A 22582-nucleotide genomic window follows, 5' to 3' on the forward strand; every position below is an offset into this window, starting at 1 on the left:
CACAATCATACCTTACCCTCCCTGGTTCAAGTGTTTCTGTCACCTCTGCCTCCCTAGTAGCTGGGAACACACACCCGCTACCACATGTAGCTAATTTTTTTTTTTTTTGGTAGAGATGGGGTCTCCTTATGTTGCCCAGGCTTGTCTCAAACCCCTGGCCTGAAGTATTCCTCAGGCTCCCAAAGTGTTGGGATTGCAGGCATGAGCTGCCATATTTGGCCTCTTTCATTGCTTTAAATAATAATTCCTTCAGATGTATGTGTTGCTTAGTGTTTTTGCCATTGTTACTTTGGGATATATTCCCAGAAGTAAAGTTGCTATTAATAGATTAGAGGGTAAATGCATATATCGTTTTGCTATATGTTTCCATATTCCTCTCTATAGGAGTTGTGTCATACTGCATTTCTTTTCATTTACTTAATTATTATTTATTCAATTCTGTTGCCCAAGCTGGAGTGCAATGGCTTGATCTCAGCTCACTGCAGCCTCCACATCCCAAGTTTGAGTGATTCTCCTGCCTCAGCCTCCTGAGTAGCCAGGATTACAGATGGCTGCTACCATGCCCGGCTAATTTTTATATTTTTAGAAGAGACAATGTTTCGCTGTCTTGGCCAGGCTTGTCTCAAACCCCTGACCTCAGGTGATCCACCCTCCTTGGCCTCTCAGAGTGTTGGGATTACAGGCATGAGCCACCACACCCAACCCATTTCTTTAGTTTTTCAAACAGGGTCTCGCTTTGTCACCCAGTCTGGAGTGTAGTCAGTTTACATTCCTTTTGAGTACAATTAAGCATCTTTCCATTTGAAGGGTCCATTTTCATTTCTTTTCTGTGAACTGTGAATTCATATTCTTTTGCTCATTTTTCTATCTCATTATTGGTCTTAATTTTTAGAGAACATGCAGTTTTTCTTTTTTTTTCTTTTTTTGAGATAGAGTCTTGCTCTGTCATCCAGGCTGGAGTGCAGTGGCTCAGTCTTGGCTCACTGCAACTTTCACCTCCAGGGTTCAAGCTATTCTCCTGCTTCAGCCTCCTGAGTAGCTGGGACTACAGGTGCACGGCTAAATTTTACATTTTCAGTAGACACGAGGTTGTACCATGTTCGTCAGGTTGGTCTTGAACTCCTGACCTCATGATCTGCCCGCCTGGCTGTTATTCTAACCCTTAACATCTTGTGTCACTTTAATTGTAGTGAGAAAAAAATCAAAATGTTCAGTCATCTTATTCCTTTGATGTTTTTTGCCTAGTAACAGTGGTGCCATCTTGCAAAATATTTTAAACATGCAAGCAAGAATAAAACAATATGATTAATACTGAATCCTTACAAATCTTAAGAGCTCCAGCCATATTACTTATCCAAACATGTACAGTGGAGGCACTCCAGGTTCTCCCTGCCTAGTCAGTCCCTTTCCCTCTATAGGTAATTACTGTAACGAATTCAGTGTCTTTTACACCCATGTAAGTGCTTTTTTTTTATATATATATACTTTCACTGCATGTTTATTTTTCTGCAAAAATTCTTCTTTTGTGGGTGGGGAGAGAACAGAAAATGAGACACAAAACTGTTAAATGACTTTTTTAAGAATTATCCACTAGTGATGATTCTTTTTTTTTTTTTTTGAGACGGAATTTCACTCTTGTTACCCAGGCTGGAGTGCAATGGCACGATCTCGGCTCACCGCAACCTCCGCCTCCTGGGTTCAGGCAATTCTCCTGCCTCAGCCTCCTGAGTAGCTGGGATTACAGGCACGCGCCACCATGCCCAGCTAATTTTTTTGTATTTTTAGTAGAGACGGGGTTTCACCACGTTGACCAGGATGGTCTCGATATCTTGACCTTGTGATCCACCCGCCTCGGCCTCCCAAAGTGCTGGGATTACAGGCTTGAGCCACCGCGCCCGGCCCGTGATGATTCTTAAGTTTGGTGAAATCTTAGTCTGCTTCTCCATGATATTATTTTATGGTATGTTGATTTATCTGCAAAATGTTACCCTCCTCATAGTTTTGTCTCTGAGAAGGAGAATTGAAAAAGTGGAAATTGAACCATTATGTGCAAATAAAAGTTTTGATTTCTGGGCAGCATCGTCTCCTATCACAGCAGAGCTTAAAAACAGCAAACTGTTTAAATCAACAAGCCCTTCTCTTCCATTTGTCTTTTACTCAAATATGAAATCATTGCATTTAGACCATGTATATTGTTGTGTTTTTTAGGTGCCAAAAGAGCATCTTTTAGTCTCGATTCCTCTCTTGATTAATCATCTTCAAGCTGAAAGTATTGTCGTTCATACTTACGCAGCTCATGCTCTTGAACGGCTCTTTACTATGCGAGGACCCAACAATACCACTCTGTGAGTATTTTATTCTAAAGTTTTTAGCCTGTGGTGGGAGCTGTACTGTTCTGGTCAAAGATATCTCTGAATGTTTTTATAATTTCACTAGTAGGAATACACATGCTGCTTTTTATTCATTTATACTGTATTCATTTATACTGTCTTATTCTAAGAGGATTTGAGGCTGCTTACCAAAATAGTTGCATTATGACAATACAATTAAATAAACTGGAGCCAAGGAAAATAACTGGGATAAAGTTAATAAACAGAAATGTGTGTCAAAGGATCTTGTATAGTAGTTAAAGAAACTCCACATTTTATTTGGAGTCTTAGCAGCCAAGGCAAAGAGGGAAACTTGGGGAGTTGAAATTTTCGGTGTCCATGAGATTAAACTCACGCAGTGCATACTGTGCAGTAGTGGTAGTCACATCATGTAACAGTTATTTTCATGTGGCTGTTCGTGTAATGTCAATTATTTCTGAGATATGACCTAACTGAATGAAAGCAATTTACTAGGGACCAAGAAAATAGCTCTTCTGGCCTGAATCAAGGATGGAATGTAGAGGACTGGATGGTCTGCATGTCTTTCAGGCCACTGTTCAGCAGTGTTATTTCTTGAAACTGAGCTTTGGGTAAGAGATGGAATACAATTCTAGCTTTTTTCCTTCATCAAGAACTTGAAGTACAGATACCCTCAGTGGCCAATTAAGGGTAGAAAGGACATGGTTTGAGGTGAGTCAAGGCCAGTACCTATCTTCAGGCCCAGAATTTATGCAGAAAACAGTTCTGAATCCTGCTGTACCTCCAAGAAAAATAAATGACTGAGACCCCTGAGATTCTGAGTTCTGTTCTCAATGGTAATAATAGATATGAACTGGGGACAACTGTCGCAACTTTAGTTGCTGTTGAGTTTAGGTGGCTTTTTGATTCAGCTGTGTTTGGTTCTCAGTGTGCCTTCTTAGGAGCTTAATGAGCACATGTAAAAAAATTATTTTCCTAAACTGTCTGTGAGGCCGGGTGTGGTGGCTCACGCCTGTAATCCAAGCATTTTGGAGGCCAAGGCGGGCGGATCACCTGAGGTCGGGAGTTCAAGAGCAGCCTGACCAACATGATGAAACCTCGTCTTTTTTAAAATAAAAATAATAATAAATAACTGTCTATTAATTGTCAGTGGTGGGAGATGGCTCAGTTTTATGCTGAGAAAGGTGACATAGTGGTTGCCATGGGTAATCCATAGTAAGAAGCTCAAGAGTTGGTAGTGACTGAAAGCTGTTTTTTCATCTATAGCTTTACAGCTGCAGAAATCGCACCGTTTGTTGAGATTCTGCTAACAAACCTTTTCAAAGCTCTCACACTTCCTGGCTCTTCAGAAAATGAATATATTATGAAAGGTAGGCTGTTTTTCCTGGTGTGCAGACTACAGGTATCTAATCTCAGATCATAAGGGTGAGCACTCTGGGTTATTCTTTATGTTATACAGTCTATGAACCAGATAGTTTACCAGGTATTAAGTTTAGATATTTCAAAATGAAAATCTTGTTTCTATTAACAGTAATCTTACTTCCTTCCTTCCTTCCTTACTTATTTATTTATTGACAGCCTTGCTCTGTTGCCCAGGCTAGAGTGCAGTAGCTTGATCTCGGCTCACTGCAACCTCTCTTTCCCAGGTTCAAGCAATTCCCCTGCTTCAGCCTCCGGAGTAACTGGGATTACAGGCCACTGCTCCTGGCCAACAGTAATCTTAATTTGATATGGGACCTCTCATAACAGAAAATATAGCAAAGCCCTTTTTTCCTTCCCTAAATTGAATTTCTCTAAGGCAAAGAAGAGATCATGCAACATTTATTAACTGCATGCTCACCTAGGCAGGGGTGAAACGTGGGTGCCTGTGGTAGACTCTACACAAACTGTGGCTTCTTACGTACTGCCAAAGACACAGGTAACTGTATCCATCCACCAGGCGCAATATTAGTTGGGTGTCCTGGTGCCAGCTCTGACTTTAGAGACAGTCTCAGTGTTTTTCACTGTTGCATCCCAAAAACCTAGCACATTGGGTTGTAGGAAACACTTTTCAGAAAAACTGATCTTTCTAGTCTCAATCAGAAATCCTAGAGTGGATGTGTGTGTATATTTCCAACACTGTCCTTCCCCCAATAGTGACATGTAATTACTGTTGTTTAATGTCTATTTCCATGAGAGCAGCTAACTGGTCTGTGGTCTTTATTGTTGTGTTTTTAGGGTAAGAATACACAGTATGTAATGTCTTCTCTGTACAGTTGTATGAGTGAATGAAATAATTCTGCGCCAGCCTAGTGGAGCAGCACCAATTTATTCTCTAACCCTTTTAACCCAGGTCAGGGAAAGATTTTCGCTAGGAAGTGATGTCTAAGCTGAGCTGTGAGGGATAGGTAGCAGTTTGTTGAAGGCTGAAAGAGTCTTTGGCTCCAGTAGAGGAGGAAACATTATGTGCAAAGTTCAGGAGGCAAGAGCAGATTGCTTTCTGTCCCTTATGCCTGGCATGTATTTCGGGCTCTGCTTTGTAAACATTTATTTTGGAAATGTTATTTGTGGAAAAAGAGCTATCATGCATTTTTAGCTGACAAATGTATTTTTCTCCCCATGCCAACTATTTTTAACCCATTTATGGTCTTTTGTGCAATATTTTTGCAATTTGGACTCTCTGTGGCTTTACGTGTATTTTTAGTTTTCCTAGGCTCCTAATCTCTCTTGTGCGGGAGGTGGATTGGCAGCTTTCTCTTTCAGTTTCCTATAGTCTTGAGATGATTTTTCTTTTAGGCTAGGGATAAACATCTTCTGCTACTGACTTCTCTTTTTTTTTTTTTGAGAGACAGTCTCGCTCTGTCATCCACGCAGGAGTGCAGTGGCATGATCTTGGCTCACTGAAACCTCCACCTCCTGAGTTCAAGCAATTCTCATGCTTCAGCCCCCCAAGTAGCTGAGACTGTAGATGTGCACCACATACCCAGCTAATTTTTTTTTTTTTTTTTTTTTTGAGCCGGAGTTTCGCTCCTTGTTACCCAGGCTGGAGTGCAATGGCGCGATCTCGGCTCACCGCAACCTCCGCCTCCTGGGTTCAGGCAATTCTCCTGCCTCAGCCTCCTGAGTAGCTGGGATTATAGGCACGCGCCACCATGCCCAGCTAATTTTTTGTATTTTTAGTAGAGACGGGGTTTCACCATGTTGACCAGGTTGGTCTCGATCTCTCGACCTCGTGATCCACCCGCCTCGGCCTCCCAAAGTGCTGGGATTACAGGCTTGAGCCACCGCGCCCGGCTAATTTTGGTATTTTTAATAGAGACGGGGTTTCACCATGTTGGCCAGGTTGGTCTCAAACGAAAGTGTTCTGCCCGCCTCAGCCTCCCAAAGTGCTGGAATTACAGGTGTGAGCTACCAAGCTTGGCCTCTGCTACTGATTTCTAAGAGAAAGAGAACCCAGACAGTTCTGTCAGACTCACCTGTTTCCGTTCATGTCAGCTCATTATTTTTTCCTCTTTCTCTGCCTGTTTACTTACTTTTTTTAAAGTCTTGAGCCTTCTATAAATACCCACTATTTCCAGCTAAATTTTGTTGCCAACCCCTGTCCTAAATTTAAAAGGAAAGGAAATTGAGATTATTTTTAAATGTTGAGAGCTGTCTCGGGGTTGTCTAAGCATCTTAAAATTTTAGTTGATGAATTAGTGCACTTCCCCCCCAGTCTCTTACTCTGAAGTTTAACTAAACTCTATTTGTTTTTGCTGTTTTTATATTTTACAGCTATCATGAGAAGTTTTTCCCTCCTACAAGAAGCCATAATCCCCTACATCCCTACTCTCATCACTCAGCTTACACAGAAGCTATTAGCTGTTAGTAAGGTAATAGAGCCAATTTTTGAAAGTGGGGTTCCTTTTTAATTTGCTTCAGTCTGTTTGGGCCTCAGAACTCTTTGGCACTAGGTGAAGCCTTGGAGGTCTATGAACTCTTACTGACCAGCCACTAATGTACTTTTCTGAAAGTGGGGGCATGCTGTTAATTTGGAGAAGATGTAATTGCAGTCACCTTTAAGTGTATACTAGAAGCTTTAATACATTTTCATTCTCATTACAAAAGTAACATGTTTATTGTAGAAAAAGAAAGTGCAGATGATCCAAAATTATCTTAAATGGGGGAAGTAGGCTTTGCACTAAATGGATATAAAAGAGGCTATTTGGACTTCTATGAAATGATGATTAAAGTCCTTTATGTTATCTTTTCTTCCTTACTCTTATTTCTTAGAAGGAAAATTTACTCTTTGATCAAAATTTTACAGACACTTTGATTGATGTTGATTAATACTGAGTCTTGGCCGGGCGCGGTGGCTCAAGCCTGTAATCCCAGCACTTTGGGAGGCCGAGGCGGGTGGATCACGAGGTCAAGAGATCGAGACCATCCTGGTCAACATGGTGAAACCCTGTCTCTACTAAAAAATACAAAAAATTGGCTGGGCATGGTGGTGCGTGCCTGTAATCCCAGCTACTCGGGAGGCTGAGGCAGGAGAATTGCCTGAACCCAGGAGGCGGAGGTTGCGGTGAGCCGAGATCGTGCCATTGCACTCCAGCCTGGGTAACAAGAGTGAAACTCCGTCTCAAAAAAAAAAAAAAAAACAAAAACTGAGTCTTAGAAAGTAAGAAAATAAGCTTAAGGCTGACAGAATTCCTTTTTAGATGCTATTCTTACTAGAATTAGATTAATTCATTGGAAATATTGGAGGGATTTTGGAGAACAGAGTGAACTTACTACAACGGAGTTACCGCGAGGGTCTTTGGACTACTTTGGGCCTTTAGGGATGGAGAGGTGAGGAAAGCCCCGCCCTCCATTCATACACAGTGTTATGTTCTGATTGAGTCAGCTTTATATGCTAATAGCCTTCCAAGAAAGATCTTGTTTAAAGAAAAATAGGGTTTTGTTGCTTAAAAAGAACATCTAAAACCACTGATTTGGGGGATCATCACTCAGTAGACACAGACATTAAGACCCATAGAAGTTAAGGCTATTGGCATTACTAGGACTTATGTGTTTCTTGTGTGCAAGGGCACATATGTTTAAGACAAGTTGCTTACAGCTCTGGGAGCTGAGATTTGTATAAGCAACTCTGTAACTCCGAAGTATTTTTTTCATAGTGTACTTCAGGCCATTAGAAAAATTCAAATGAACAAGCACTAGATTAGTGTAATTGGTGTTTTTTTCTTAATGTTGATTTTTTAAATAAAATCTATGGCTTCTATTTTAAATGTGTTTTATAAAGATTAGGTGTGGATTATTAGCAGATTATTAGCATAATTTGTTTTTCTTTTTAAATTCCAGAACCCAAGCAAACCTCACTTTAATCACTACATGTTTGAAGCAATATGTCTATCCATAAGAATAACTTGCAAGGCTAACCCTGCTGCTGTTGTAAATTTTGAGGAGGCTTTGTTTTTGGTGTTTACTGAAATCTTACAAAATGATGTGCAAGGTAAGTTAACGGAAATTATTTTTTTTGTAATGGAATACAATTAACATGCTTATAAAATGCAGCCTGCCTAAGCAATGTGGGTCTGTTGTGTCAGCCATTCCTTCTGAAGCTCACAGCTCTTTTTACTTTTATTAACAGAATTTATTCCATACGTCTTTCAAGTGATGTCTTTGCTTTTGGAAACACACAAAAATGACATCCCGTCTTCCTATATGGCCTTATTTCCTCACCTCCTTCAGCCAGTGCTTTGGGAAAGAACAGGAAATATTCCTGCTCTAGTGAGGCTTCTCCAAGCATTCTTGGAACGCGGTTCAAATACAATAGCAAGTGCTGCAGCCGACAAAATCGTGAGTCAGATTTTGATATAACCATAATTTTCTCTGAGGTAGCTTGGAGAAACTTGCGATGGCAGGTTCTTGAAATTTTTTTTATTTAAAATAAATTTAAGGCTGGAGACAGTGGCTTAAGCCCACCACTTTGGGAGGCTGTGGTGTGAAGATCCCTTGAGCCAAGGAGTTCAAGACCAGCAATGTTTTTTTAATTACCTGGGCGGCTTAGGTGGGAGCGTCACTTGAGCCCAGGAGTTTGAGGCTGCAGTGAGCCATGATCTCACCATTGCGCTCCAGCCTCGGTAGCAGAGCTAGACCCTGTCTCTTAAATAATAATTAAAAGGGAAAAAACAATAAAGAAAAGGGAACTAATTAGTAGAAAATATTATGGTATATTTTATTAGCATTAGAGATCCTTTATTTATTTATATCCATGATGGAAAATTTAAAAAATAGCCAAACAAGTTGATTTTAAGAACTTAACTTTGGCCGACCGCGGTGACTGGAGCCTGTAATCCTAGCACTTCGGGAGGCTGAGGTGGGTGAATCACCTGAGGTCAGGAGTTCAAGACCAGTACAGCCAACATGGCAAAACTGCTACTAAAAATAAAAAATCAGCTGGGCATGTTGGAGTATGCCTGTAATCCCAGTTACTCGAGAGACTGAGGTAGGAGAATCACTTGAACCTGGGAGATGGAGGCTGCAGTGACCCGAGATCACACCACTGCACTTTAGTCTGGGCTTCCGTCTCCAAAAAAAAAAAAAAAAAAGAACAACTTCAGTGTCTGTATGGGAGAAATGGACAATTAGATTATTACCTACAGTATGAACTCTTGTTTTAAGACATGTCATGCTTAACTTTTGGAATAATTATTCCCATTTGTTAACCATTTGCTGGTGGATCTCATTTCAGCCTGGGTTACTAGGTGTCTTTCAGAAATTGATTGCATCCAAAGCAAATGACCACCAAGGTTTTTATCTTCTAAACAGTATAATAGAGCACATGCCTCCGTGAGTATAACTAGAACTCTGTACATTTATTCAGAAATTTTGTTAGGTGCTCAGAAAAGTGCTGAATTTATATTGTTGATTTTTTTAAATTCTTTAGTGAATCGGTTGACCAATATAGGAAACAAATCTTCATTCTACTATTCCAAAGACTTCAGAATTCCAAAACAACAAAGTTTATCAAGAGTAAGTAAAAATCATCTGGATATTGCAGAAGTAATGAAAGAAAGTAGCTAAAACCCCTAGCAACTTGATGGTTGCAGATAAACTTTTTATCAGTTTTAAACTTTATACAGAAAATACTTGGCCATATGTGGAGGTTCACGCCTATAATTCCAGCATTTTGGGAGGCAGAGGTAGGCCGATCACTTGAGCTAAGGAGCACAAGACCAGCCTGGGCAATGTGGTAAAACCCTCTTCCTATGAAAAATACAAAAAAATTAGCCAGGCATGGTGGCATGTGCCTGTAGTCCCAACTATTTAGGAGGCAGAGGTGGGAGGATCACCTGAGTTCCAAAGGTTGAGGCTGCAGTGAGCCGAGATCACGCCCACTGCACTCTATCCTGGGTAACAGAATGAGAGCCTGTCTCAAAAACAAAAGAAATATTTTGGGGCCGGGCGCGGTGACTCACGCCTGTAATCCCAGCACTTTGGGAGGCCGAGGCGGGTGGAACACGAGGTCAAGAGATCGAGGCCATCCTGGTCAACATGGTGAAACCCCATCTGTACTAAAAATACGAAAAATTAGCTGGGCATGGTGGCGCGTGCCTGTAATCCCAGCTACTCAGGAGGCTGAGGCAGGAGAATTGCCTGAACCCAGGAGGCAGAGGTTGCAGTGAGCCGAGATCGCGCCATTGCACTCCAGCCTGGGTAACAAGAGCTAAGCTCCGTCTCAAAAAAAAAAAAAGAAGTATTTTAATGGCCTGGTGCAGTGGCTCACATCTGTAATCCCAGCACTTTGGGAGTATTCCTTGAGCCCAGGAGTTAAAGACCAGCCTAGGCAACATGGTAAGACCCTGTCTACAAAATAACCAGGCATGGTGGCGTGTGCCTGTACTCCCAGCTACTCATGAGACTGAGGTGAGAGGATCACTTGACCCTGGAAAGTTAAGACTGCAGTGAATTGTGATTATGCTGCTGCACCCAGCCCAGGTGACAGAATGAAACCCTGTCTCATAAGAAAAAAGGAAGAAAATATTTTAAGGTGTTCGTGTTCTCCAAACATTAGGTTGGTGTCAGTCATATTGTGTTCCAGAGGTTGGTTTATAGTTGGATACCGAAACATTTTTTCAGTAGAGGTAATACTACAAGGAAATATAAATCAGAGAGCAGTGGCACGTAAAGGTCTATAATAGACAATTTTTATATTTAGTAAAAGGCAGGTGTTGATACCAAAGCCTTTGGATGTATGTATAGGTTTATTTTGCAGACTTCTAAATTACCAGTTTAGTGCAGTGAATTCTCTATATTGATATTCTGCATCTTCTTTCAACAGGTTTTTTAGTCTTTATTAATTTGTATTGCATAAAATATGGGGCACTAGCACTACAAGAAATATTTGATGGTATACAACCAAAGTAAGTTTGTGTTTATTATTTTTTAAAGGAAGAAAATGCTTTAACTTTTTTTAGTACAAATAGTATAGAGATCTTTACAGTACCTCTATTTTATAGATGATGATGTAGTTCTTGGTGTGAGGATAGTGTCTGTGGTTTCAAAATATTCTTAGATATTGGGTGTCAAGAAAAAGTAATTCTTGCCCAGCATGGTGGCTCATGCCTGTAATCCCAGCACTCTGGGAGGCTGAGGAGGGAGGATTTCGCTCAGGAGTTTGAGACCAACCTGAGCAATACAGTGAGATTCCATCTCAAAAAAAAAAAAGAAAGAAAAAAAAACCCTGTAATCATTTTTTTAATCTTCTAGATTAGAGGATCTTCTACTGTACACTCTGGAATTCTCACACCCAGTGTTCTGTATTATGTTAAATGGCCATCTTGTCTCTAGGAGCCTGCTTTTGTTAAACCTAGCAGCAGAATCCCCCTCCTTTTTTAAAATCATGCTCCATATTGTTTAATTTTAGTATATGTGCTGCCAATGCAAGCACGGCAGAATTTTTCAAATGAGAAACACTTAGGACCAATAAAACTGCTTTTGACTTACCTGGTATATATGCAAAGAATGTATTCAGGTGGCATTTCCCATTAGTAGGGAATAAAAGAATTGAAATGATGAAGAACAACTTAGGGAAAATTTCTTTGGGGTCAGTTAGATCCCTGTACTTCAGTTATGTCTGAAAAATTCTACATTGACTAAAAAATGAATTACTTTGGAAAGCAGACCAGAAAACAAGACTTCCGGCAATACGGGATTGTGAGGAAATCTCATGCACTGCTAGTGGGAGGCTGAATTGAATTAGCTTGATCTTTGTAGAGAGCAAAAGATAAGCACTTTTTATCCAGAGCATTAGAATAGCCATACTCTTTGAGCCATGTTCCCTCTTCAAAGAATTTATTCTATTAACACATAAACTGATGATTTTGAATCATTTAGAATTATGGAAAACTTCTAGCATGTTTGCAACAACATAGAATGATTAGCCAAGTTATTTTAAACGGTCATTAGCATTTATATACCTAAGCAAAGACAGTTGGGAAGCTTATAATCCAAAAATGTTAAAGAGAGTAGTTCCTGGGTGATGGGATGATGGGTGATTCTTTTTTTCCTCCTTGCTCTTCTCTGCTTTTTGTTGTTGTTTATTTATTTATTTATTTATTTATTATTTATTTATTTTTTGAGACAGAATCTTTCTCTGTCACCCAGGCTGCAATGCAATGGCTTGATCTTGGCTCACTGCAGCCGAGTTCAAGCAGTTCTCACCTCCCTGGTTCAAGCAATTCTCCCGCCTCAGCCCCCCAAGAAGCTGGGATGACAAGCGAGTACCACCATGCTTGGGTAATTTTTTCTATTTTTAGTAGAGTCAGGGTTTTATCATGTTGGCCAGGCTGCTCTTGAACTCCTGACCTCTTGATCCACCCACCTTGGTCTCCCAAAGTGGTGAGATTACTGGTATGAGCCACCATTCCTGACCTTCTCTGCCTTTTTTTTTTTTTTAAAGGGTTACTACACCTTGTAGGAAAGAAAAAAAAATCCTACACCTGCTAGAAATGGGCTTACTTAGCTTTTAGCTGCTTTTTAATTTTTTAAGGCTTTCTTATTTGTTTTAAAACCATATAGAAGCAAAAACAAAACAACTTGTAAAAGTTTTATTTAATCATAGCCTTATGGATAATATGAGGATGGTTTATTAAACGAGTATTGCCAGGCACAGTAGCTCATCCCTGTAATTTCATCCCTTTGGGAGGCCGAAGCAGATAGATCACCTGAGGTCAGGAGTTTGAGACCAGCCTGGCCAATGTGTGGTGAAACCCCATCTCTACTAAAAATACAAAAAATTAGCTGGGCATGGTGGCAGGCTCATGTAATCCCAGCTACTCAGGAAGTTGCAGTGAGCCAAGAATTGCACATGATGTGTGATCTTGCCTGGGCAACAAGAGCAAAACACTGTCTCAAAAAAAAAAGAGATTATGGCATTTGGCTACAGGGTAGAGGTGTGATAGGGATTTTTTATGTTTTGTCTTCTCTGGGTCTCTTCAGCTGATCAAAAACAGTGCTCTTGTTATTTAGTAACTTAGTATATTCATAAGTAACAGTGTAAATAACATATAATCATTTTACTATTTAATGATAGTCTAATGTTGAGTGGATTTATTTTGCTTTGATTAATAGAATGTTTGGAATGGTTTTGGAAAAAATTATTATTCCTGAAATTCAGAAAGTATCTGGAAATGTAGAGAAAAAGATCTGTGCGGTTGGCATAACCAAATTACTAACAGAGTGTCCCCCTATGATGGACACTGAGTATACCAAGCTATGGTAAGTACTTGATTTTAATGTTTTTGTAAGTTATAGCTTCCTTCCCATATGACTGCAGAATTAACCCAGCTTATTCTCTTGGGGAACAAGAAAATTTTGGTTTGATCTCGGCTTCTCCACAAGCAGCCATCAGATCCAAGACATGATTTCTGGATCCTTCTGGGCCTAGAATGATCTTGTTCCCTGGTTCTTTTTCAGGGGGATTCATGGACCCCTTTAAGAGTCTGAACTAGGTGATCTCTAAGACAGTTGTATGACAAAAGCCCAACTAAACTGGCTTGTTTTTGAGGGGAAGAACTGAATAAAGCCATGAAAAGAACCATCTTACTTTTAAGGTCCCTTTTTATTCTTGAAACTATGAGTCTGTAATTTTTTGTCTCTGAGGAATTGCTGATGTTAAGTCTTCAGAGTATTTTCTTGACCTTTTATCTCTTGATTTCTTCCAATCCAGGACTCCATTATTACAGTCTTTGATTGGCCTTTTTGAGTTACCCGAAGATGATACCATTCCCGATGAGGAACATTTTATTGACATAGAAGATACACCAGGATATCAGACTGCCTTCTCACAGCTGGCATTTGCTGGGAAGAAAGAGCATGATCCTGTAGGTCAAATGGTGAACAACCCGAAAATTCACCTGGCACAGTCACTTCACAAGTTGTCTACTGCCTGTCCAGGAAGGGTAAGTGTGTTGTTAAAGAGCTCTGTGATAAAATGGAGACTTTAATGGGAGGGCAAGAGGATAGTAGTAGTTCTGGTGTCTGTTTTCATATGTGGGCATAATAAAGCTAAATCTCATTGAGTTACAGTTAAGCTTGCTTATTTATTTAGAGATGGAGTCTTCCTCTGTTGCTCAGGCTGGAGTGCAGTGTCTCAATCTCGGCTCACTGCAGCCTTCGTCTTCTGGGTTCAAGTAGTTTTCTCTGCCTCAGCCTCCTGAGTAGCTGGGATTACAGGCGCCCGACACCACACCTGGCTCATTTTTGTATTTTTAGTAGAGAGAGAGTTTCACCATGTTAGCCAGGCTGCTCTTGAACTTCTGACCTCATGATCTACTCGCCTTGGCCTCCCAAAGTGCTGGAATTACAAGCATGAGCAACAGCACCCAGCCTGTTTTTTTTTCTTCTTTTTTCTTTTGTTTTGGTTTTTTTTTTGGTTTTGTTGTGTTTTTATTTGCCAACTCACTGAGCATTTTTTTGTTTGTTTGTTTGTTTGTTTGTTTAGGCGGAGTCTTGCTCTGTCACCAGGCTGGAGTGCAGTGGCGCAATCTTGGCTCACCGCGACCTCCACCTCCTGGGTTCAAGTAATTCTTCCGCCTCAGGCTCCCAAGCAGCTGGGACCACAGGCGTGTGCTACCACGCCTGGCTAATTTTTTTGTGTTTTTAGTAGAGGCGGGGTTTCACCATGTTGGCCAGGATGGTCTCGATCTCTTGACCTCGTGATCTGCCCGTCTCGGCCTCCCAAAGTGTTGTGATTACTGGCGTGAGCCACTGCGCCCGGCTGTCTCTTTTTTTTTTTTTTTTTTTTTTTAATTAAAAACAATGACCCCTTTTTTTTCTTGTGTTGTGTACTACAAATATATTTTAAGTGAAAGGATTTAGGAGTGAGAAGGGGGAAAATCCCTTTAACAAAATATATTTATTTCCCAGATCGAAGTAATCCACCTATTATTAAAATGTGGTAGCATTTTTTTTGACTTTTTTTTTTTTTTAAGAGACAGGCTCTCACCCTCTTATCCAGGCTGGAATGTGGTGGTATGATTATGGCTCACTGCATCCTCAACCTCCAAGGTTCAAGTGATCCTTTTGTCTCAGGCTTCCAAGTAGCTGGGACCATAGGCACATGCCACTATACCTAGCTATTTTTTTTGGTGGAGACAGGGTCTCCCTGTGTTGTCCAGGTTGGTCTCAAACTCCTGGGCCCAAGCCATCTTCCTCCCTCAGCCTCCAAAAGTACTGGGATTACAAGTGTGAGCCTGGCCACATTTATTATTTTTTTAATTGCAGCATACTCAGAAATCAATGGATCATGGCATAAACCAAATAATGGCTGTATAGTTGCATTTTGTCACCACTTACTTTAGAATTCTTACATGTTACCTGATAAAATATATTTTTTTCAAGCCAGACACAGTGGTTTATACCTGTAATCCTGGTGCTTTGGGAGGCCAAGGCGGCAGGAGCTATGATGGTGTCACTGAAATCCAGCCTGGGCACCAGAGCGAAATCCTGTTTCTTAAAAAATGTTTGGGGGAGGGAGGGCGTGTATATATGTGTATGTTTTTTTCATTGTATTATTATTATGGAGACTTTAAAACATACATTGAAACAGTGTAATGAAGCCTGCATGTGCCCAGCTTCAGTGATCACCAACATCTTTCCAGTTTTGTCTCGTTTCTCATTATTCTCTGTATTACGTTTTAGACATCATCTTTCACCCGTAAGTACTTCATTCTATAAACCAGTAAGGACTTTTTAATTATCCTAACCACAATACCCACTGTCACACCTAACAATAGTAATTCCTTATGAATCTACTCTTTAGACTTATTTTTGAAGGCATCAAAGCAGTTGAGTTTCTTGGGACTCTTTTGGACAGTGATTAATGACATGCTGCTTGTCCCAGAGTCATGGCGGCTCTCCCATAGAAGATGGGGTTTGTATTGGTGCACTAGATCTCCCAACAGCCACTGTGTGTTTCCCATCTCTTCTAGGTTCCGTCAATGGTGAGCACCAGCCTGAATGCAGAAGCGCTCCAGTATCTCCAAGGGTACCTTCAGGCAGCCAGTGTGACACTGCTCTGAACAGCATTTTTCTAATTGGATAAGCCCAGATGGTTTCCTAGGAGATCACAGACTTCTGAGCACAGCTGCATTAAAACAAAGCAAGTTTTCCTTTTGAACTTTTAATGAATTCCATCTTGTAAAGAATATTAAATGTTGTTTTAACCTGAACCTTGAGCAAATTAGGTGGTTTGTGTGATCACACATTTATGTGGGTGGCTTCTAGTTTGCAGCTTCAAGGGGCAAATATTAATAGTTCAGTGTATGGCGTTGATTTGCATTGAGTTGAGCATTTGCACGGTTTGGATAATCTTAAATTTTGACGGACACTGACTGTGGAGACTCTTACTAAATCCTTTTGTTTTGAAGCTGTTGCCATTTGTATTTCTCTTGTTTATGCTTTTATTGGAAATGTGAATAAGAATTACCTGTGTAACTTGCCAAGCAATGCACATTTCATAGTTTTAAATCTGTAATCAGCAATAAAAATCCTAAAATATGTATCTAAGAACATCCAAAGGACAGGTTTTCGGTGCTCTCTCATGCTTTTATGAAAAAGAATTTCTTCAAATTTCTCCCTTTTCCTTTCCTGGACTCCATAAAATCCTAATTTCTAAATCATGTAAACTCAGATTATTTAGTTGTTTTTTTTAATATGGGGGAAGGGGACATTAAAATAGATTTGGGGCTTATTTACTAGAATTTTTTATAGTGGTTCCTAGGTGGCAGCATGAGTTTTTGTTAAGTGGCTTCCTTTGAGAGAAAAAGGGTTGGCCTGGCTTATGGAGTGGCGGTTGAGAGTACTTGAGACAGTGTGGATGTTTGATTTCTTTCATCTCTGCTTTACCCTGGAGAGTGGAGGTTACTTGGAACTTCTCAAATCCTGACACCTTAGAACTGTGAAGTCCAGTGGTGGATCTGGCAAAGGCTACCTGGGGAGATTGGTTGCACTGTTCCCTCCCTTGGCCTGGCCTGTGGAATTGTATCGCGTTTGTTTTTGAGGAATGAAGAATCAGAGTATCTAAATTTTGTGAGGCACAGTATATTTATGCTGGAATTGTTCATTGTCCAGTCAGTGTAGTTAAACTGCAACTTTTTTCTTCCCAGGTCAAGTGATTTCTCATAGAAGTTAATTGATATCTTTTTAAATCTTAGGCACTTGACTTGAATGCTGTTTTTTTGTTGTTTTGTTTCTTGTTTTGAGACGTAGTCTCACTCTGTTACCCAGGCTGGAGTGCAGTGGTGGGATCTTGGCCCACTGTGACCTCTGCCTCCTCAGTTCAAGTGATATTCCTGCCTCAGCCTCCTGAGTAGCTGGGATTATAGGCACACACCACCACACCCAGCTAATTTTTGTATTTCTAGTAGAGACGGGATTCCACCATGTTGTTCAGGCTGGTCTTGAACTCCTGACTTTGTGAGCAGCTGTGCCCGGCCACTTGTTTTTGTAATGTTGCCTGAGAAATTTCAAGCAATCTTAAGTCTATTTGAACCATCTAGTCATTTAAGGTTTTTTGTTTGTTTGTTTTTGTTTTTTTAACTTTGTTGGTTTTGACACAGTAATGGGAGTATTACATTTTACATTATTGCTTTGGCTTCAGTGGTCGTTGGTAGAAAGATTCTGGGTTATTATTGGAATCCATCCTTAAGCTACAAACGTAATTTATTTGGAAAGTCTGGAATGGACAAGAGGAAATTGCTGGTGATGGTTTCTGTATGTTTGGCACTCTTAAGAGCTCTTTGAGTATTTATTTGGCTTTGCTCTTGCTGAATCTACTTGAACAGCTCAGCAGATACCATGCTGGAGGATGCTTGAATACTGCATTTTAAACTCAGATTGAGTTCCAAATGTTTTCCTTCTTCAGTTCAAAAGACTAAGTAGTAGATGGTGTGTCTTTGTAAATGTTAAGCAAGTGTGCCTTTTAAAATAGTTACTGTGAAGAGCAAAACTAGTACATTTTCTTATTTTAGCACAGTTTTTTGTTTTTTGTTTTTTTTGGGACAGTCTCACTCTCTTGCCCAGGCTAGAGTGCAGTGGCATGATCTCAGGTCACTGCAACCTTCACCCCCTGGGTTCAAGCAGTTCTCCTGCTTCAGCCTCCTGAGTAGCTGGGACTACAGGCGCCTGCCACCATGCCCAGCTAACTTTTGTATTTTTAGTAGAGAGAGGGCTTCACCATACTGGCCAGGCTGGTCTTGGATTCCTGACCCTCGTGATCTACCCGCTTCAGCCTCCCAAAATGCTGGGATTACAGGTGTGAGCCACCACACCTGGCACAGTTCATTATCAGTTTTTACAAATGCTTTCTATTGAAGTTGCTTATTCCATCTTCCAACACAGTTTTTATATCTAACTTTAAAGATTTTAGGACATGGTGGACAAAAATTGCTGAAGCGATATATATTTTTTTTCCCCAAGCCTTAGTGACTGTAGCTCAGTGGTGACGTCTGCTCTGTGAGTATGAAGAGCAGGGTTTGAGTTATAACTCTGCTACTGACTGTGACCTTGAGCAAATGACTTGACCTTCTATGCCTTTATTTTCCTCTTCTGAAAAAGGAGCTTATTCACCTTCATGGTGGTTATAAGAATGAAATGAGATGCCTGTAGATTACTCAAGCAGAGAACCTGTGCAGGGTAAGTATGCATCAGTAAAAGCTGCTGGTAGTTATGTGTTAAAGCTGGGGGTTTGTTACTGAGCATTGCCAAACACTGCCCCATCTCACCAATGTGCTGCATTCCTGGAAGGTGAGAAGGCTTTGTGGAAAAGAGTTCTGGCATGGGTGGGCCTCACCTGCACCCCCAGGGTGTTTTTACAGTTGGGAAGTATTGCCAAGTTTCTCATCAGAGCTTTCTGCTGGGTCTATTCATTCTCTATGGTATTCGGTCATGTCTTTTAACAAGCTGACTTTCAAATAACCAAGTTTTTATTATTAAGACAGAGTCTCGCTCTGTAGCCCAGGCTTGAGTGCAGAGGCGCAATCTTGGCTCATTGCAACCTCTACCTCCTGGGTTCAAGCCATTCTCCTGTCTCAGCCTCCCAAGTAGCTGGGATTATAGGCACATACCACGACACCCAGCTAATTTTTCCATTTTCAGTAGGGACAGGGTTTTACCGTGTTGGTCAGGCTGGTCTTAAACTCCTGACCTCAAGTGATCCGCCTGTCTCAGACTCCCAAAGTGCTGGGATTACAGGCCTGAGCCACTGTGCCTGGACGCCAAGTTTTTATTTTAAATATATTTTGTGAGAAACTTGGAAAATACAGAAAAATATTTAAAAATCATGCATATTCCTACCTATATTAAGCATTTTGGTTCATTTTAGGTCATTCTGTATATAGTTTTATATTTTTTTAAACAGTATTTACTTGGTAAACATTATCAGTGGATATGTATGATTTATCATTTGGATATATCATTACCAAATGATATAGGCATTGCTGGATGTCTTGGAGGTTTTCTTATTTTGTAGATAACTCTTTAGATGAACATCTTTATCTATCAATCTTTATTTCCTGATGGTGGAATTACTGAGCCAGCTGTGCAAAGTTCATGTCAGTTTCTTTAGCACACCTTTACCCACACTGGGCATTACTTCTTTGGTTGCCATTTTGATAAGCAAAAATGGTACTTTTCCTTTTAAGGCATAATCACACTGGCATTTAATCAAACTATTACCTACATGTAGTAAAATTCTTTTCTTAACTCTTTTTTGAGAAGGGGGTCTTGCTCTGTAGCCCAGGCTGGAGTAGTGCAGTCTCTGCTTACTGCAACCTCCGCCTCCCAGGTCCAAGCGATTCTCCTGCCTCAGCCTCCGAACACAGGTACCCACCACGCCCAGCTCATTTTTGTATTTTTAGTAGAGATGAGGTTTCACCATGTTACCCAGACTGGTCTCAAACTCCTGACCCCAAGTGAGCCACCCACCTCGGCCTCCCAAAGTGCTGGGGTTACAGGCATGAGCCACCTCACCCAGCCAATTTGCTTATTTTTTATTTTTTTGAGGCAGAGTCTTGCATTGTAGCCCAGGCTGGAGTGCAGAGGTGTGATCTCAGCTTACTGCAACCTCTGCCTCCTGGGTTCAAGCCATTCTCCTGCCTCAGCCTCCTGAGTAGCTGGGATTATAGGCACCTGCCACCACTCCTAGCTAATTTTTATATTTTTAGTAGAACAGGGTTTCATCATGTTTGCTGCATTGGTGAGCATAGCTGCTTTCCAGTTTACATATTTAAAAAAAATTTTGTTGTTTTTTTTTTTTTTGAGACAGTCTCACTCTTTCGCCCAGGCTGGAGTGCAATGGCGCAATGTTGGCTCACTGCAACCTCTGCAGCCCGGGTTCAAGCAATTCTTCTGCCTCAGCTTCCCAAGTAGCTGGGACTCCAGGTGCATGCCACCACACCCGGGTAATTTTTCTATTTTTAGTAGACAGGGTTTCACCATGTTGGCCAGGATGGTCTCGAACTCCAGACCTCAGGTGATCTGCCCGCCTTGGCCACCCAAAGTGCTGGGATTACAGGCATGAGCCACCATACCCAGCCTACTCTTAATAGGAGGTGTCTCAATCACCCTTAAGACAACTGTTAATTCCTTGCTATGAAATTAAGGATTTAGTTTATGTTACTACTCCTACCATCCAGTTTTTAAAGTGTGGTCCTGGCTTAAAATAGTTCAACTTCCAGGGGCTTTTTTACTTCGTGATGGTACAAAGTGACACATCCTCAGCAGAAACTGTAAAGTACCTATGTAACTATTCTGTCTTCACCTTCAGTAAAGTATTCTAACGTATTTTTGCTCGTCACTCAGGCTGGAGTACAGTGGCGCAATCTTGGCTCACTGCATCTTCTGCTTCCCAGGTTCAAGTGGTTCTCCCACCTCAGCCTCCTGAGTAGCTGGGATTATAGGCACCCGCCACCACCCGCAGCTAATTTTTGTAATTTTAGAGATGGGGTTTCACCATGTTGAATAGGCTGGTCTTGAACTCCCAACCTTAAGTGAGCCGCCCACCTTGGCCTCCCAAAGTGCTGGGATTACAGGCTTGAGCCACCACTCCCAGCCTCAACACTTCATTATTAAATTGGCTTTGTGTTCCAACTGTAGGTGAATATGAGCATTCCGAGCATGTTTTAAAGTAGGCTAGACTAAGGAAGGATGGTGGGTAGGTTAAGTAATTATATTAAATGCATTTTAACTTAAAATTATTTTCAGTTTATGGTGGGTTTATCAGGATGTGACCCCTATGGTAGGTTGAGGAGCATCTTTAATAGCATTTTGATTTTTAAAAATACTTAATCATCTTTGTCAGTGTGTCTTGAATCCTCAGCATTGACAAAGACGTGTTCCTACCCTCTGCCTCTCCAACTTGCTAACTGGTGGGTTCTGCCTTCACTTTCACATTGTTAAAGGAAATGGTATTTCCGGTTTTCTATGCATTATCTGTAGTTCCCTTTTAAAAGCTGAAACTGCTAGACACTTGTTACGACAGTATAAACTGTGTTTGGCACTGTATCAAGCAAGTACAAATATGAACATTTCCTCCTTCCCATGTCTTGGCTTTCTGCATCCCTCAAGAGAGAATCAGTGTTCTTTTTTTATTTTATTTTTTTGAGACAGAGTTTCGCTCGTTACCCAGGCTGGAGTGCAATGGCGCAATCTCAGCTCACCGCAACCTCCGCCTCCTGGGTTTTCAGGCAATTCTCCTGCCTCAGCCTCCTGAGAAGCTGGGATTACAGGCACGTGCCACTATGCGCAGCTAATTTTTATTTTTAGTAGAGACAGGTTTCACCATGTTGACCAGGATGGTCTCGATCTCTTGACCTCGTGATCCACCCGCCTCGGCCTCCCAAAATGCTGGGATTACAGACTTAAGCCACTGCGCCCGGCGAGAATCAGTGTTCTTAAGGTTAAGGTCAGATGGAATGGAGTTTGCCTCTCCTATATCGTCAGTTGCTCAAAGGCATTCCCCATTTTAGTGTGTGTTGTATTTGGGTCCTGACTTTCTCGTGGTCATGTTTCTGGACTTCTGTTGGCCTTTTCATCCTGGGTACTGCGTGGCATGCCTTCCACTCTGCCCCTGGATGTTCTTTTTACAGCTCTGGCTCTTGTGAGCCACAACAGTTCTTCAGGCAGGCAGGCTGCTAGGGCTCCCGTTAGAACCTCTTCATTCCAGTGTTCCAGGGGACAGGTGGTCCCCTGTCCCCACTGGCCTGGCCTGCTGGTGTTCAGGGCCCTGGCTTCCACTTTGTGAGGTCACCTTTCAGGATTCATGTGTATCCACTTTCCTGTGTCAGAAATTCCCTGCTGCTGACTTCCATCTTCTCTTTGCTGTCATTAATGGATTCTCATTGTGGGAGATAAACATGTGCTCAGCCTAGAATACCACAGGATTTTTAATTGCTTTTGTCTGTTAGCCTTGTTGTCTGTTGTTCCAGAGTAGTGTGTTTTTCTAGTGTACTTTGTTTCCCCCCTCAATGACTCCCACCCCGAAACTGTACCTAAATACTAGTCACACAGTCTTTGGTTTGAGAATCAAGCAGGTTCACACTCTTCCTGAGAGGTACAGAAACTTAACAAATCACACAGCTGGATAAAGCCAGCATTGAAACTCTGGCAGTCTGGCTTCCAAGCATTCTGGCTAAGCCACTTGTGCCATGGTTTGGCAAGAGTTAGAAAGAGCTAATCGGCTAATAAGGGCATGATCACAAGGCAGTTTGCTA

General features: G+C 41.2%; 1 protein-coding gene across 1 annotated transcript in view; it reads left to right on the forward strand.

Annotated features, from left to right (window-relative positions):
- CSE1L (chromosome segregation 1 like) overlaps window positions 1–16042 on the forward strand; it is a 60470-nt gene extending 44428 nt beyond the window's left edge. Inside the window, exons 15-25 of the mRNA XM_003932551.4 lie at window positions 2209–2345; window positions 3615–3718; window positions 6102–6199; window positions 7668–7818; window positions 7957–8165; window positions 9061–9158; window positions 9256–9341; window positions 10651–10732; window positions 12942–13088; window positions 13540–13771; window positions 15803–16042. Coding sequence (XP_003932600.1) covers window positions 2209–2345; window positions 3615–3718; window positions 6102–6199; window positions 7668–7818; window positions 7957–8165; window positions 9061–9158; window positions 9256–9341; window positions 10651–10732; window positions 12942–13088; window positions 13540–13771; window positions 15803–15892 — 1434 coding nt within the window. The 3' untranslated portion in view covers window positions 15893–16042. The remainder of the gene's footprint in view (window positions 1–2208; window positions 2346–3614; window positions 3719–6101; window positions 6200–7667; window positions 7819–7956; window positions 8166–9060; window positions 9159–9255; window positions 9342–10650; window positions 10733–12941; window positions 13089–13539; window positions 13772–15802) is intronic.
- The last annotated feature ends 6540 nt before the right edge of the window (window positions 16043–22582 follow it).

This window comes from Saimiri boliviensis, chromosome 9 (genome assembly GCF_048565385.1).
Source record: "Saimiri boliviensis isolate mSaiBol1 chromosome 9, mSaiBol1.pri, whole genome shotgun sequence".
In the NCBI taxonomy this organism is placed as follows: Eukaryota; Metazoa; Chordata; class Mammalia; order Primates; family Cebidae; genus Saimiri; species Saimiri boliviensis.